Source organism: Platichthys flesus, chromosome 9, assembly GCF_949316205.1.
Source record: "Platichthys flesus chromosome 9, fPlaFle2.1, whole genome shotgun sequence".
In the NCBI taxonomy this organism is placed as follows: Eukaryota; Metazoa; Chordata; class Actinopteri; order Pleuronectiformes; family Pleuronectidae; genus Platichthys; species Platichthys flesus.
This window is the reverse complement of record NC_084953.1, coordinates 18,857,399-18,872,854: the sequence shown is the minus strand read 5'-3', so window position 1 is coordinate 18,872,854 and position 15,456 is coordinate 18,857,399. Positions and strand designations below refer to the sequence as shown.

The following is a 15,456-nucleotide window of genomic DNA, read 5'->3' as shown; positions in this document are numbered from 1 at the left end:
CTGGATGACTGGCTGTATGAGCTGTATTGTCACATTGGATATTGGCCGCTGTGGTCCACACACTGACAAACTGCTGCTTGACAGAATTTAGATAAGGTTATCGATGAGTCCCACGGTTGCCTATGAAAAATATCTGTAAAAACTGACATAAACAGTGAGAACATTTTCAGTTTGAAATGTCGTCACAGGTATGTTGGCTTGTCTCTTTCAGCAGAGCACAGGCCACGTATGTTTTACACGCACACACACACACAAACACACACATTGAAAATAAAAAGATGTAATCAGTATTGTTCTGACAAGCTGGCAGCGTGCTTTTACAAGGCTCCCAGCAACAGGGGGCGCTTTGAGCTAAGGTCATGCGCTTCACTTCCGGTATAATGACTTGATGCGGAAGTACATTCACAACAATCACATCCCAGGTAGGTGAGAAACCTTTTTGCCATTTATTTATAGAGACAGTTCCGCTCGCCAGTGTTTATTTACACACTTTTACATGTGGCGTGGGTGGTTTGACTATCGCGTTAAAACCGGAAGTAGCTATAGTTTCTCTTAAAAAGGCGCATCCGTCAAAATATAGTGGACTCAGTTCAGACTAATATCAGCTCAAATCGTTTTCATCGGAAGCTCGTAAAGCTGTTTGTTTGTGATTAATTCAATGAGATATATACTGTTTAATGAAAGTGTATTAGAGACATTGTTAGCTCTCGGGTTGGAGTCAGTATGAATCAAGAAAAGCTCCACATCTATCAGATCTATATGTATGATCTTGATGTTTATAGATAGGAAAGAAATCAAAGACTGTATTTCAGTATCAGTTACAGTGTGACTGATACTGTGTCTGAGTAAACTGTGATAAACCAAAGAAGAAATAATTTTTTTTATCCTTACCTTCAATTCTACATAAGACATAACATAACATGAGATGACACCGCTCATGTAGCAATTTATTGACAACAACTGTACCAAAGAACAGGAAATACCACAAAGGAACAACGTTTGTAGTAGCTGTAGGACCAGGCACACTCTCCATTTATATTTATTTTCTCTAGGCGGTATAAAAACATTCAGTTTCCTGTGTTGCAAGACAGCAAAGAGAGGCTCTTAGGATTTTACTTCCCAATTGCATAAAAACAATTTACAGTTTCATTTAATATCCTAAGTTGACATTGTTTTCCTTATGACAATATCCCATAGGCATCCTCCAAGGACCCTTGGTTAAATACACTAACATCCATAAGCCAACACAACACTGCACACAAGACTGCACAGCTACCTGGACGCACTCATTATATGGAAATGTCAGATATGTTTACACTGTGGTAAATTAGTGCCGATGTTGACAAGACACTTTGTGTTAGCTATGACGTGTGTTTAATCATTCAGAATGCTTTATTGTGATAACCTACTGCCACACTGTGTGGTCTCACTCTGGGGGGATTTGCCACGAGACAGCAGTAAATTGTATGGTACAAATGGACAGGTAAAAAACTAAGAAAAATAACAATGCAATAAAAAAGTTAATATTAAGATGTGAACATAAAATAGCAATACGATTGAATCTGAACATACGCAGTAAGGTATATACATTTCACAAAGACAGAAAAAGAGTATTGCACAGTTTAATGAAGTTACTTCTGTGTAGGGGTGAAGTGCAGGAACTAGCTTATGGCCCTTGTTAGTTGATATTTTAAACTAAGTCAAATGAATGAACTTTTACTAGTTAACACACAGTAAGTCTGGGGGTGTTGGTAGCGTCTCCTGGGGGTCTGGAGGTGTTCAGCCTTAAACTTCACCTTTTACATGTTAGCTCAAACATGCTTTCTCACTAATCCGTCTGTGTGTGTGTGTGTGTGTGGTCAGGGTGATGGGGCCAGATAGTGCCCCAGGTCCAGCTGTGCCCTGGCGGAAGGTGCTGTGGGAGCGCCAGCCCTTCCCTGATAACTATGTGGACCAGAGGTTCCTGGAGGAACTGCGCAGGAACGAGGGCCTTCGTCACTACCATTACTGGGCCGTGGTGAAAGAAGCAGGCTTTGTGGGACAGCAGCTGTCCTGTGTGGCCATTTTCATCACCCTCTGGCTCTACATGGAGAAGGTGAAGCTTTAGAAGATCTATGCTCCTCATAGAGCACACCATGCCTTAACTGGAGTGATGATGTACCTGAGTATTATAATTAATCCACTTCTTTGTTTTTCTCCTAAGGGTCTGTTGTCCCCTGACACGCTGCTGTTGACCAGCCTCATCTGTGGCCTGCTGGGCTATGGACTGCACCAAGCCTTGACATGTCGTGTTGAATCGGGCTGCGGGCCCCGCACACATCTGGCCAACTTGCAGAGTGCCACCATTTTTCTTTCCTTCACCTTTGGCTTCTCGCCAGTTCTAAAAACACTAACAGAGTCTGTGAGTACGGACACAGTGTATGCCATGTCTGCTGTGATGATGCTGGCCCACCTAGTTTTCTTTCCTTACGCCCAGCCGTCACCCCCGGGCAGCCTGTCTTTAAATGCGGCTCTGTTTGCCTCTGTGTGTTTAGCCTCTAGGTTACCCGGGGCCCTGCACACCTTCGCCATGCTCAGCTGTGCCCTGCTGGTGTTTGCCCTGTGGCCCTGTCTGTTACAGAGGCTGAGAGAGAACGCCCCTTGCCACTTTACTGGGGTGTGTGTGGGAATTTGTATCGGAGGGGTAGGAGGCCTCGGCTCCCAGTGGCTTGGCGGGGCCGTGCTGTTGGCCCTGGCCCTCGGAAGTGTTACATTAATCTGTCCCTTAGTACTTGTCAGACTGCAGAGGCACAAGGACAACATCCATGGACCCTGGGATGAGGCGGAGATTCATGAGGACCTCAGCCGCTTTCATCACTAAAAGACGGAGCAGTGCTCCTGAACCATAGTGACATTTAGGGGGTAGGAATTTTATATGATATATATATTTAATTTACCATCAGTCCAAGTATTATGCTGGTACTATACAGATAAACTGACTAAAACAGTAACTCTTTTATCAATAAGACACCTCTGTTTGGAGAGCCATGACAACACTATTCTATTGTAGATTATACATTTTTTTTAACATTAAATCTGCCACTGTCTTCATGTTGACCTCAGACTTTGTATGGATAATATTATTTAATTTGATCATTTTATTATAATTATCTGAATTCCTAGACACATACTAATGCTATGTACCTATTTTACATGTTTTTAGTAATCAGGGAGATTTTGGTTTATGCTTGTGTAAATATTTGTTAATGCTGGGTATGAAGGGATGTGTGTGTGTGTGTGTGTGTGTGTGTGGTGTTTATGTGGTTTTATTACGAACGAGGGCTCAAATTTCTATTGAAAACTGTTTAAATTAAATCAGAATTTTACAATTTAAAGATTTGCTTGTCACTTTTTATTGAAAGGTACTGTGTCTTTTCTTTTCTTCTGTAAGAGCAAATGTCAATGGAACATATTGCTACTGGGAGGGTTGTCCCAAAATGTATCAACCGGATTTTAAGGCCTTGAAATCTTTTAAATGTCTTAAAATATCCAACAGATGTTTTTGGGGACATGCTTAGTTTGTATTGTCTCCATGTGTTGTAGTTTTTTCTCCACATTATAAATAGCACTCTGTAATAAAACTACAAAAAGACCAATGTGTAACTAATAACCGAGTCTACAAACACCCCATTCAAACTATATCTCATTACGCTCAGCTTGGCTGTTGAAAAGAATATGGATACATTCTGTGTCTGCCTGTAGTTTGCAAGATCATTTGGGATTTCCAGTGTAATTCTTTACCAAACTACTTCAGCTTATCTTCAATTATCGAGTTCGTAAGTAATTCTGGATATTCCTTCATATCTGTGGAGCTTGACAGGTCTTACATTTCATTCATTGTGGTCTTTAGATAGGTCCTGAAAGGTTTTACATTTAGTAAGGAACATCATAAGGAAGGGACTGAGGAACTATGATATTGTACTTCTAAACAACTAAAAAAGCTTTTTAGGATTTTTGCCTGGGTGAACCTCACAGCAGCTGTGTAATTACAATGTAGTAGTACAAACAAAAGTACCCTGTGATGAGCTTGTGTTAAACAAATAACTGCAGCCATGTTACATACAGTATAGCAGTAGGTGTTGTGGCTTTGTGAACTGAAAAAACTGTTTTGTGCCACTCAGTTACCACTTAACCTTAAAACAGCAGAGAGTAGCTGAGCAGTTGTTCAAACCTATTCACATACTTGGAGAGGCGGTGGTCTAGTGGCAGAAACTTGGACTATGGGCAGAGAAGGTCTCTGGTTCGTCTCTGGTTCGACTCCACGGAGAGACAACAAAAGACGAACCTGGACTGATCTGTCCAAAAATCCAAGAGTCTCCCTACCCTGTCTAGTGCCCCTGAGCAAGGCACCTTACTCCCCCAACATCTGCTCCCCGAGCGCCATACATGGTCGCTCACTGCTCTGTGTGTCCTGCACCAGATGGGTCAAAAGCAGAGATTAAATTTCCCTACCTGCATGAGTGTGCCTTTGCATGTCTGTACATGTGTTTGGGACTAATAAATGCATCTTAATCTTAATCTTACATCGCTTAAACTGTATACCACTGAAACGCCTTTAGTTATGCACTCAGTGTGGAGCAAACAGATTGTAAATTTAACCACACATATATTAAGGACTGCTTGTCTTCTGCCAGACTGGCTTACAATTCAAGATAAGAGAAGAAAGTATGTGTCACTAAGAACACACCAGGACTACTACTACTGTTTTAACACTTAACTGTTTGAGCAGATTTCCTGCAGATGCTGTTAAACTGATTTGCCAGTTTGTTCACAGCAGAAAGCAGCCATACAAGTCAACAGCCACAGCAGCTGTGTGTTATGAACACTAGGTGTCAGACCTGCACCTCTCCTCTTCATAGGAAATGAGGAGGCATGTTCTGCTGCTGGATTTTACTGTTCCTGCAGAAGAATCTAGATTTAAAAACTAAATCCAGATGAGCTGTCTGTATCAGTGTCGACCTCCTCAGACAACCACACTTTCACAGCCAGGGACATTGAGACGGATGTAGTAGATGTAGGGCATTACAGAGTGTGGGAGTAGTAAGCTTTTTATGACTCTGCGTCATTCACAACATTCGCTTGGACTCAAAGATGAACTTATTCGATTTTGGGGGTCAAAGGTCAAAAGGTCAAGTTCACGTTCCCTTGTGTTGTTTTGAAGTCAATATATCAGGAATGCCTGAAGGGAATTTAATCACATTTGGCACAAACATTCACTTGGACCCCAGGATGGCATGAATAGAATTTGTTGGCCAAAGGTCAAAGTTCAAGGTCACTGTGATGACACAAAGCACTTTTGTTTCACCTCCAAAATACCTTGAGGGAATTCTCTCACATAAGGCACAATCATTCACTTGAGCTTGGATCTCATCTCAATAGCATGAGGTCAAAGGTCAAGGTCACAGTGGCATCACAGGGTATATTTCAGCTTTTCTCAAACATAAAATCTTAAGATTATGTTGAGGGATATATTCGCACTTTCCACAAACTTTCACTTGAACTCAAAAATGAACTGATTCGATTTTGGTGCCTTGGATTCAAAGGTCAAGGGCACAGTGACCTTCATGTACCATGTCGTAGGGAACTTCATTACATCTGGAATAATTCACTTGGAATCATGATAAATTGATATGATTTCAGGGGTCAAAGGGTTTTGGTCTCTTGAAGTTGATAACTGGATACTGCTTGAGGGAATTTCTTCACAACGTGTTTCATCTCCCTAAGGTAAAGGTTAGAGTGACCTTTATATGAATCTGGGGGTGAAGGAATTTAGAAATATATATACAGAAACTGAATTGGTTGGCGGAGGCCAACAACCGCAGTGCAATAATTCTAGTTTTCTTTCTTGGGGCCCCCCCTCTCTAAGTCAACACGTCTTTATTTCCAAGCTCAGAAATGTACACAACATTTCCTCAGTGTGAAAAGACAGTGCCCTTGCTGTTCTTCATGTATATATAGGAGTAAAGGGTTTCCCTCACCCTGAATGTAGCGAGTGTAGCTTCATTCATGTGCGTGAGCTGTCTGTTATGTAATAAGAGCTCGAGACATACAGGATTCTGTCTCCTGAAGCAAACCTGGCTGGACTGGGAGGTTTTGGTGAGAACCAGCTGTGAGTGTCACAGATAATACAATTAAATTAAATATCTATGCAGATGAATCAGGCCAAATGACAATGTGAAGGTGATAGTGTAGTATATTCTGCTACTTTTAACCTTAGTATGAACCAGAATCACATGTTTAAGCATGAGGCCCCCATCTTTAGACTCTCAGTAGTTCTTCTATGCATTTCTTGTTAGTTCTCTCCCCTAGGGTATGATCTTTGACCCCTTAATGGATGAGTGTAGAAAATGGGTTTTCTTCTACTAAGCACGAGGCATGTTATTATGAATTCTTCCTTACATTAACATGTTATGTGCTCAGATACATGCAGTCATGCACCTCTCAACCATGGGATGTGGGATGTTGCCATGGGCGTAGGCAACCCCTATATATTGTATGTTTGACGCCTGCAAAGCGGGCTTCACTATTGGCGTGTGAATGTCTCCAGATTTCTAGAGTCCGTCCTGACCTGTGAAGACTTCTGTGTAACAAACTTTAACTATACAAGCAAATTCTGGGTCTGCGGAGAATTCTTCCTTCAGCATCAACTTCACCATCATCGACCTCTCGGCTGCCCAAGATATACGATAATAGTAAATAGGAAACTATAATATCCCTCAGTAGAGTTCATACCTCTCCAAGGACCCAACAGTCCCCTGATGAACAGTCCCAGTTAATTTCACTAGATACAGATTTTTGGGGGGATTTTGCACCAAATTGCACACACTCATAAATATCAGTCCTCTAAACATCAATAATTTATTAAACAAAAATCAGGTATTGGTAACATGTGAGGCCTCAACACTTCAGGTACTCACTGAATGGCCCCATGGCGTCCAGTAAAAATGTGACACTGCATGTCTTGGACTGCCATCTAGTGGCCTTGAAAGGTATTCCAGTTATATTTTCTAACTGAAAACAAATGTTTAAATTCAAATGAAGGAAAAAGGATAAATGTTTATGTATAACATTACCCATGATCAATTCACGCCAACATTTCATTTGTGAAGTCTTTAATTACAGTTACAAGAACATGTAATAAAGAACGACAGAGATAATAAAGTTAAGTTAAATCTTAGAAACAAACTATTTAAGTTTGTGAATAATCAAATCAATACCGATGTTGAAAAGAACAACGACATACGAGTGACCAATCATTTCAAATCAAAAAATGCTTGAAAATAGGAAACTTTGATGTCACTCAGTAGAGCGCATACCTCCGCCCAACAGGCCCATTATAAAACCACATTTAAATTCACAACATTTTTATTAGGATCTGCACCAAATTGTACACACTAATGAATATCAGTCCACTAAACATTTTTTTATGCTGGATCTGCCCTTCCCCGAACCAGATCTGCAACAATGTGATGGGTTCTTACCCGACCCATAACACAGCCTTCAACCAAGTTTCATGGAAATATGTTTAGTTGTTTTTGCATAATCCACAGACAAACAAACAATCAAACGCACACAAAAACATAGCCTCCTGGCGTAGGTAATCATTCCCTGGATTCTCAGAGCTGTATTCCTGCTTCTGTCTTTGCAGCAGTTTTGTGTGCACCAGGTTTGGTCTCTACTGGTGCAGGTTACGCTGTGGGGAATACAGTGTGGTCAGACATTGCATTAAAGGGATAGTTCACAGAAAAATTTAAAGTCACTAATTATGTTCTCAAAACAGCGTTGCAGCCGAATGCAATACAGTTGAAGTAACTGGTGATAAATATGTCAATCTTTGATTTTATTTGGCTGCAACACTGTTTACCCCTGAAACTCCAAAAGGGTTTTGTGGACTCAAACACTTCACCCACCCCTACATCTGCATAGTGGTGAGTAGATAATGAGCGGATTTTAACTTTTTTGTGAACTATTCCTTTAACACTAGCAGCTCAAGGTTGACCTTTGACCCCCAAAATCGAATCAGTAAATTGTTAAGTCCAACTGAACATTTGTACCAAATTCCCCCAAGGCCAATTATATAATGACATGCCATGGATATGCCATATGTGATGGGGTTCTTGTGTAGAAATAACTGTTAATAAAACAAACATTTGGGATGTCTCCTGTAGAAAATTCAGGTAAATAATATAACTGTTTGGTTTACATCCCTAAAAATGACCATGTACCACCATCTAATGTTATTCCTGACAAGGGAGAAAGATAATCCACTTTTCCTTTGCATGTTTTTACAAACTATTACAGATCAGGACTTAAGCTTAAAATTAGCTTTAAATATTAATTGCATCCTGAAACAATATTTAAAGCACAGGCCTGTCTCTGTGACTGCAGCCTGACCCCAGAACAGAGGCTCTATGACATGATGTGTTACACAGGGATTGTAGTATGTTAATAAATTGACAGGAAAGCAGTGAAACAGTGAGGGGGAAAAACACAAGACTAAAGAGATAAACAACCAGTGTGCAATGTGTGCAAACTGAACAGAAAGTTTTAACACAGATTCACAGCTGATCCCTTTTCAAAAATTTCAATGAAAGTTTATATATTCAACATTTCGTTTCATCACAGGTTTTGGGTTAACATTGATACAACTTGATATTCTGATTGTAACACATGTCGTGGTCTGTATTTGTTTCCAACAAACGTTAAAGTGATGAAGGGAGAAATATGAAGATGAGAAATATTCCTATGAAAGTACGATCATGCACTTTATGATGTACATATACAGTATGGGAGGCGGGTAAAATAAAAGAGGCATAAGGTTGGATGGAGATAGACAGGAAAGGAAAGAAGGAGTTTGTGCGGGAAAGAACCTAAAGAACCGTTGGAGAGCACAGAGGAAATGAGGCAGAGAGAAAAAGGAGAGACAGGCCAAAAGCAGGGGAGGAACCAGTGAAAGGGGAGAAGTGAAGAAATGGACAAGAAAAAGAAGTCGGGGGGAGAAAAGGAAAAATAGCAGTTATTGCATGAAGGAAACTGAGGGAGGCAATAAAACAAAATGCATACTAGGAGAAGGTGGGAGTAGTGGGGGGAGGTGAAGGACAGAGAGACAGACGAAAACTTGACAGAGCGCTCGGCCTGTTGTCTCTGGCTCCAGCAGAAAGCTGCAGAGAGAGAACTCCTGTCTACTGAGGCTGATGGGAACGAGAATATGAGAAACACATTTTCCAGCAGACCCCCACCCAGCTCAAATAACAATTCCCTCTGCCTCCATGGTGTAAAACCTTTGATTGTGTGTGCATGCGAGTGTGTGAGTGCATAAATGCCAGTGTGTGTATGTGCCGGAGGACCATCGCAACGTAAGGGGTCCGATTTCAGGGCATAAATGTGTGGTTCCAGTGGGAGCGGGCACTCGAGGAACAGGTGGAGCTGAGTGCAGACAAGAACCATAAGTGACAGCCTTGGGAAGCACGTTTCTGTTCCCTGCATGCATCTGTGATCTATGCACCTGGAGGGCTGTGTCCAGGAGGAGAGCTGCAGGTAGAGGTGGCGATCTCTTCAGTGGTGGAGAGCGCCTCCCTTAGGGCAGCGTGTGCTTTGCGGAGCACTTCCTCCCAGTGCTGCTGCTGCTGCTGCTGCTGCTGCTCTGGTGACTCATGCATCAGTACCGAGCTTTGCCCCAGAGCGCAGAGCTGGTCCAGGAGCGAATGAACTCCTTCACCTACGGAGAGGGGGATCATACACAGCTGTGACAAGTCAAAACTTTGGGCTTTTGTAAAGTGATATTTGACTCTGAATTGGGATTATGACAGCAAATTCTTAAAGGGGTGTTAAAAATCAATTTTTTTTTACCCTTTGGGTTCTTTTATTTCAGCGGAAAATCCTTGAATGAAGAATAATGGTACAGTGGAATATAGTCTTATAGTGAAGATTAATGCTAAACAGTAATACAGATGGAGGAACAGCCGTTTTGCAGACAGTTCAAAGAAAGTGAGGATGATCTAACAGTTCAGATTGTGGTGAATAGTTTATGCTGTTGGTCATGAGACGCATAATGGTCTTTGGCTGTTGACCTGTTGCTGCAACTAGGGGAAATGATAAAGGGACTTTATTTCCAAAGTGCTTTTCTAGTCTTATCCACCACTCAAAGTGCTTTAAGCCACAAACTCATACATACATACATTATTCTATGCATTTTTCTATCACACACCATTCACACACTGCCGTCAGAGTTCAGTATCTTGTATAATGGACACTTTAGAATGCAGACTAGAGGAGCCGGGGATCAAACCAACAACCTTCTGGTAAGTGGATGACCCGCTCTACTCGCCTGGAAAACCAAAACATTTGAGTTGAGACAATTGCATCATAGTCTGCTGAGATTGTCCAGTTGATTTTTAACCTGGGATGTAGACTAGTGAAAGGTAACAATGCTGGTCACTTCATGCCAATCCAGATGTGTGCAGTGACGTGTATTATAAGACTTCATCTGTTCTGTAGTATTGTTCAAGTGTAGGGCCACTTTGATAGGAACACAGAGAGCAGAATAGAGGGAATACAAAAGAGGGAGGTAAGGAGGAGTGGGTAGAAGGAAGAAAAGGAGGAGTGGGTGACGGGGAGCTGCTGATTAGAAACAGACTAGAACACACACACACACGTACACACACACACACACATATTGTAGTGACATCATGGGCCAAGAATGCTGCGCTGAAGAGCCAACGACAGAGCGAGATGGAAGGGGTGGGGGACTTGCTTTTTCACTTTGGCAGGGGGAAAAGAAAGGGGGAACATGGAGAGAGAAGGGGGGGGGGTGGAGGGTTGTGGCCAGACTTTAAGATTAAAATCCCCCACAAAGGTGCAATGACACATCGATAAGGTGCAGACAGGTGCCGCTGCAAACAGCTGGGGTCAGGGTTGGATTTAATTCGGTTTAATTCGGGGTCAGAGGACTTGTGGTGACTCTCTCAGGGGGAGAATCCTCCGGCCGGCAGCAGAGAAGCCTCACAGCTGTCCAACTCATCCGGAGAGTTACAGGCTTACTCCAGACATTTGTAGTCCTTGTACGCGTTCCTGCAATTCATGGCAGTATTGTCAGACGCCCCCCAAAAAACGACTCTTCCTCGCCAGGAATAAAAGTCTTTCCATGGCACAGGGTAAAAAACACGTAACCTCCTCACAGACCTTTAATAAATTCACCAAGTTGTGAGGAACAAACAACACATACTATAATCATTCTCCAGTTGTAACACTAACATACACAGCACTGAACTAGAATGGCACTCAGTCGAGCACATACCTCCACCAAGGCCCAACAGTCGCCCTAAATTCAATCAAGCTGCACCCAGTTTCACACACCCAGAGATATCAGCTGCCTTGATGTTCCCATCAAGACCCTTGAATGTATTCCCAGTGAAGATGGGATAAAATATCAGAGTTAAAAAAAGATTTCTTTATCTGCCCTTCGATCTGAAGCTGCACCAAATTTATCGAAACTTCTCAGAACCAGTTCTTCCCTGTCCCAAACCACATCCTCCCACCGTGCTTGGTGGAAATCCGTTCTGTTGTTTTGGTGTAATTATTGCAGACAAACCAATAAAAGGCTAACAGACAGGGTTAAAAACATATGATGCTATTATTGGTTTCTCTTATTAACTGTCAGTGATGCTGCTTGAGTTATCATGTGATCATTTCAGCCGACCGACAGTGTTTTCAGTCATTTTCAGCTGCTCCTCTTTCACACCATGTTCACAAAACACATCTTGCTGCACATCTTGTGGGAGGAGAGCAACACGGTCCCTCGTCGTACCACACAGAGTCTCCTTGCAGAACACGCAGACTCCGCCACAGGATGCATCATTTCATTTAATGTCACTTTAGAGCTGTAATTTTTTCCACAGACTATTATGAGTTAGTGTGTGGTGTGTTGAAAAGAGGATATCAGAGCAAAGAAGTGTAGCAGCAACATATGGATGATGTCATGATTCATGATTCATTAATTTCGCAAAACACGACTAGTGAACGCAGCTCTTGATCCACTTTGTAATGGAACAAGATGGCCTTGATTTGTAACATGTGAAAACGTTGCTTATTATTAAATTGACATTGTGAAAAAAACACAGTTGAACACAGTCCTAAAAACTCACGGCTGAGGCCCGCCAGTCCCCTTAACCTCAATCAAGCTGCACACACTAATAGATATCACTTATATAGAATTTTTTTTTTTTTTCATAAAGATCCATGAATTTTTGAAGGGGAATCAAATTGTCACAACCTGGTCTAATATACTTACTTTAGAAGTATTCGAGTGGTGCACTCCACAAGGTTGAAACGGATCATTGGCCTTTTAATAAAATCCAGTCGGTCTGTTTGGTGTTTGTAACTGAAAGCAGCTCTTTGGTGGTATTGGTCAGTCTCCACTAATTCTGGTATGTTATCATGTATGATCCAGAATAATGTAAAGAATTGCATTCAGTCAAGCTCGTACCTCTACCAAGGCTCAACAGTCACAAACTAAAACAAGCTTCATAGCAAAGGCTACATTAACTACACTGGTGGTAGTCTCAGGTTAACAGGATCTGCATGAATTACATTCATTTAATGATGTCTGAATCTTTACATCAAGAATCACACGTTATTCTCTGAGAAATTAATAAAATTCACTTGGATCCATTTCTTGAATTGGATTCACACCTAAATGTCCTTCCACATTCTTCCTCCAGGTTCTGTGGTAACCCGCCTGGTAGTTTTTGCATAATCCTGCTAAAACATAAAAACAAAGCACTAGGGACCTTCAAACACAGACACACTCACACACATGCTCTCTTAAAAAATAAAATGATTTTCTCCTAAACTTTTATGATTGAAATGCCCTCCGTCTCTGTGACTAATCCCCTCATCGACTCTCTCACAGTTTCCCCAGCCTCTTTTGTTCTTTCTATCTTTTCTCTCACTTTCCTCCTCACACCATCTCTGCGTGTGCTTTCGGCTGTGGAGCAGAGTGAGAGACAAAGCGAGGGCTCTGGAGCAGGCTGTGGCCCATCTGTTAAACATTTTTCTTTAATCACTCCGTTGTTTCTTTCCTCCTTTTGTTGTTGCCTTCTCACATTCAGAACACATAGCAATTAACCTAAAAAATGTGAAACCTTTGTGTGTGTCTGTGTGAGAGAGAGAAAAGAAGAGAGAAAACAGACGGACAGCAACAGCAGAGAGCTCTGCAGGAAGATCAAGAAACCGGCTCAAATTCAGTTTGGGAGCTTATGGCCGGGCTAGAATGGGTGAGGCTAATAAGTCAGGGCGTGGTGGCCAACAGAAAGGGAGCCAGGCCAAAGATTACAATACTGGAGGGCTCTTACACCAAGATCAGGACACCAACGTTTGTGAGCACACGTTCAAATTGTTCTCGTTGCTGATTATTCACTAAACATCAACATGTTTTTTCTCTGGTGCGCTTTTGTCATCCTCTCACCATCTCACGGCCACTGTGACTTTAATCTTTCACTCATATTGAGGCATTTCAGCAGAGGCCTGACTGCTTTAAATTTGACTTTCCTGAGGTTTTTGATTACTGTCAGACAGGGACAAAAACCACTGCAATGTCTGCCCCACACACACACTCTCACACACACACACACACACACACACACACACACATGTACATCCACACACTCACACACATGCACACAAGCACGCACATAAATACAGAAAGAGAAACAGAGAGTTAGCATGCAGGAAAGGGAGGGTGGGTTGGGGTTGGGGCTGGGGGGGCGCCATAGGACAGACTTTGACACATTCCTGGCCGATGGCTCTGATACTCTCTCTCTCGCTCTCTTTCTCCCGCTTCCCCCCCCCCCACACCCCCCCTCTACCCTTCCAGTCCTTCTTTCTCCCTCCTTCTTGTGGTGAGTCGAGCAATTCTTTCCAAACAAGAACAGCCTCATCTCTGATCCAAACTCTCTGGCTTTGATTAGCTGCTTAATGAGCCTGCCGACGGTATGCTGTGGTCAACACACACACACACACATTGGTGAAAGCACACACTAATACACACAGACACACAAAGCCAGTTTGTGCATCTGAATGCAGCGTTGCACAGAATTATAAACAAAGCCCACATGCTCCGGTACAATCAGCCGGGCTCTGGGGCTGCTCCAGCACCTAGACACTCTCTCTCTCTCTCTTTCGCTCCTTCGCTCATGCTCTCTCTTTGTCTCTCTGTCTTACTCAATCGGCTTCACACACAACCAGCTAACTCAAACCCTGGCTTGCCTTTATTGGCCTGGCATTTACTCTGAACACACACAAAAAAAAGCACAACACCCACTTCAGTACCCACTGGATATCCTCTCAGTCCTGGTGGCGAAGTTGAATGGGAGAGGTCAAGGGAAGTGCAAAATCTCTTTCCTCTCCTCCTCCAAAGTGTCCACCCTTGTAAAATATCACTGAGAGAAGGTGACAAGAGCACTACTCCCTTTTCTGTCTCGTGCACGTACGTACACACACACACACAAACCTTAACTCGGCGCAATGAGAAATTTGCTGGACATGAAGCCCCTCTCCACATCCCTGAGCTGTGATTTGTCCAGAGGAAGCAAACACATCTTCTCCTTCTCCTGGAAGAGACAGAATAGAGAAAGATAAAGTTTGACAGAGGAATGCAGAGTAAAAAATATGAAATCACAGAGAGGTGTTGATACAAGGAAACCAGCAACAGAGACTGAAGATGGTTCACTAGGGGGCTTTAGCTGAAATAGTTGTATGTCTGGTAGTACCTTTTTTTCCGTCTACATCTAAAGAGGAACGAGGGGTGTGGGACAGTGAGGCGAACAGGAGTTGTGGAGCGCAGAGCGAGCAGACCATCCCAGTTCAGATGATGCCTGCAGACTGATTCATGCTAACAACCCACTAACCAGTGACAGAAAGACAATGAAAGAGAGAGAGAGATAGAGAGAGCGACAGGGAAGGGGACAGAGATACTATAAGTCTGTGGTCTGTGACCTCCACGGGGACTTATGAATGACTGAGAACGGCCGGAGTGAGGAGAACCAGACAGTATGGAGGCAGGGTGCAGAGAAATGAACCAGGGCGGGAGGGAAGGAGAGAAGGAGTATGAAAGAAGAAAAAGGAGGGAGAGAGTCCGGGCCCACATGTGAAAGTCATTACTCAGACTCAAGCTCTAACACAACATTTCTGCTAAAGTGAAGCCCCCCCCCCCCCCCCAATCTCTCTCCCCTGGCCTGCTCCCTCGCTCTAGCCTCTGAGAAGGGGGCTTCCAAACGGTTGGTTATAGGAAAGGCCATGGATGAGGAATAGAGAAGGAAGAGATGAAGAAGAAAGGTGTTTTCCGGAAAAACGAAAACTAGAGTGTGCCCGCTGAAGGGAGCATCCGTAAAGCCCTGGATGCTGCTCGTGTTGTGCGCC

At 42.8% G+C, this 15,456-nt stretch overlaps 1 protein-coding gene across 2 annotated transcripts; it reads left to right on the top strand.

Moving 5' to 3' along the window:
* The first annotated feature begins 362 nt into the window (after nt 1-362).
* On the top strand, nt 363-3,101 carry pigc (phosphatidylinositol glycan anchor biosynthesis, class C). 2 transcript variants are annotated; one of them, XM_062396347.1, is made up of 3 exons: nt 363-422; nt 1,864-2,095; nt 2,204-3,101. In XM_062396347.1, the coding sequence occupies exons 2-3, from the start codon at nt 1,868-1,870 to the stop codon at nt 2,858-2,860; spliced, it is 885 nt and encodes a 294-aa protein (XP_062252331.1). In that variant the 5' UTR covers nt 363-422; nt 1,864-1,867; the 3' UTR covers nt 2,861-3,101. The 2 variants fall into 2 exon arrangements, with proteins under 2 accessions (XP_062252331.1, XP_062252330.1); XM_062396346.1 differs by having other exon boundaries at nt 370-426.
* Nucleotides 3,102-15,456: the final 12,355 nt, after the last annotated feature.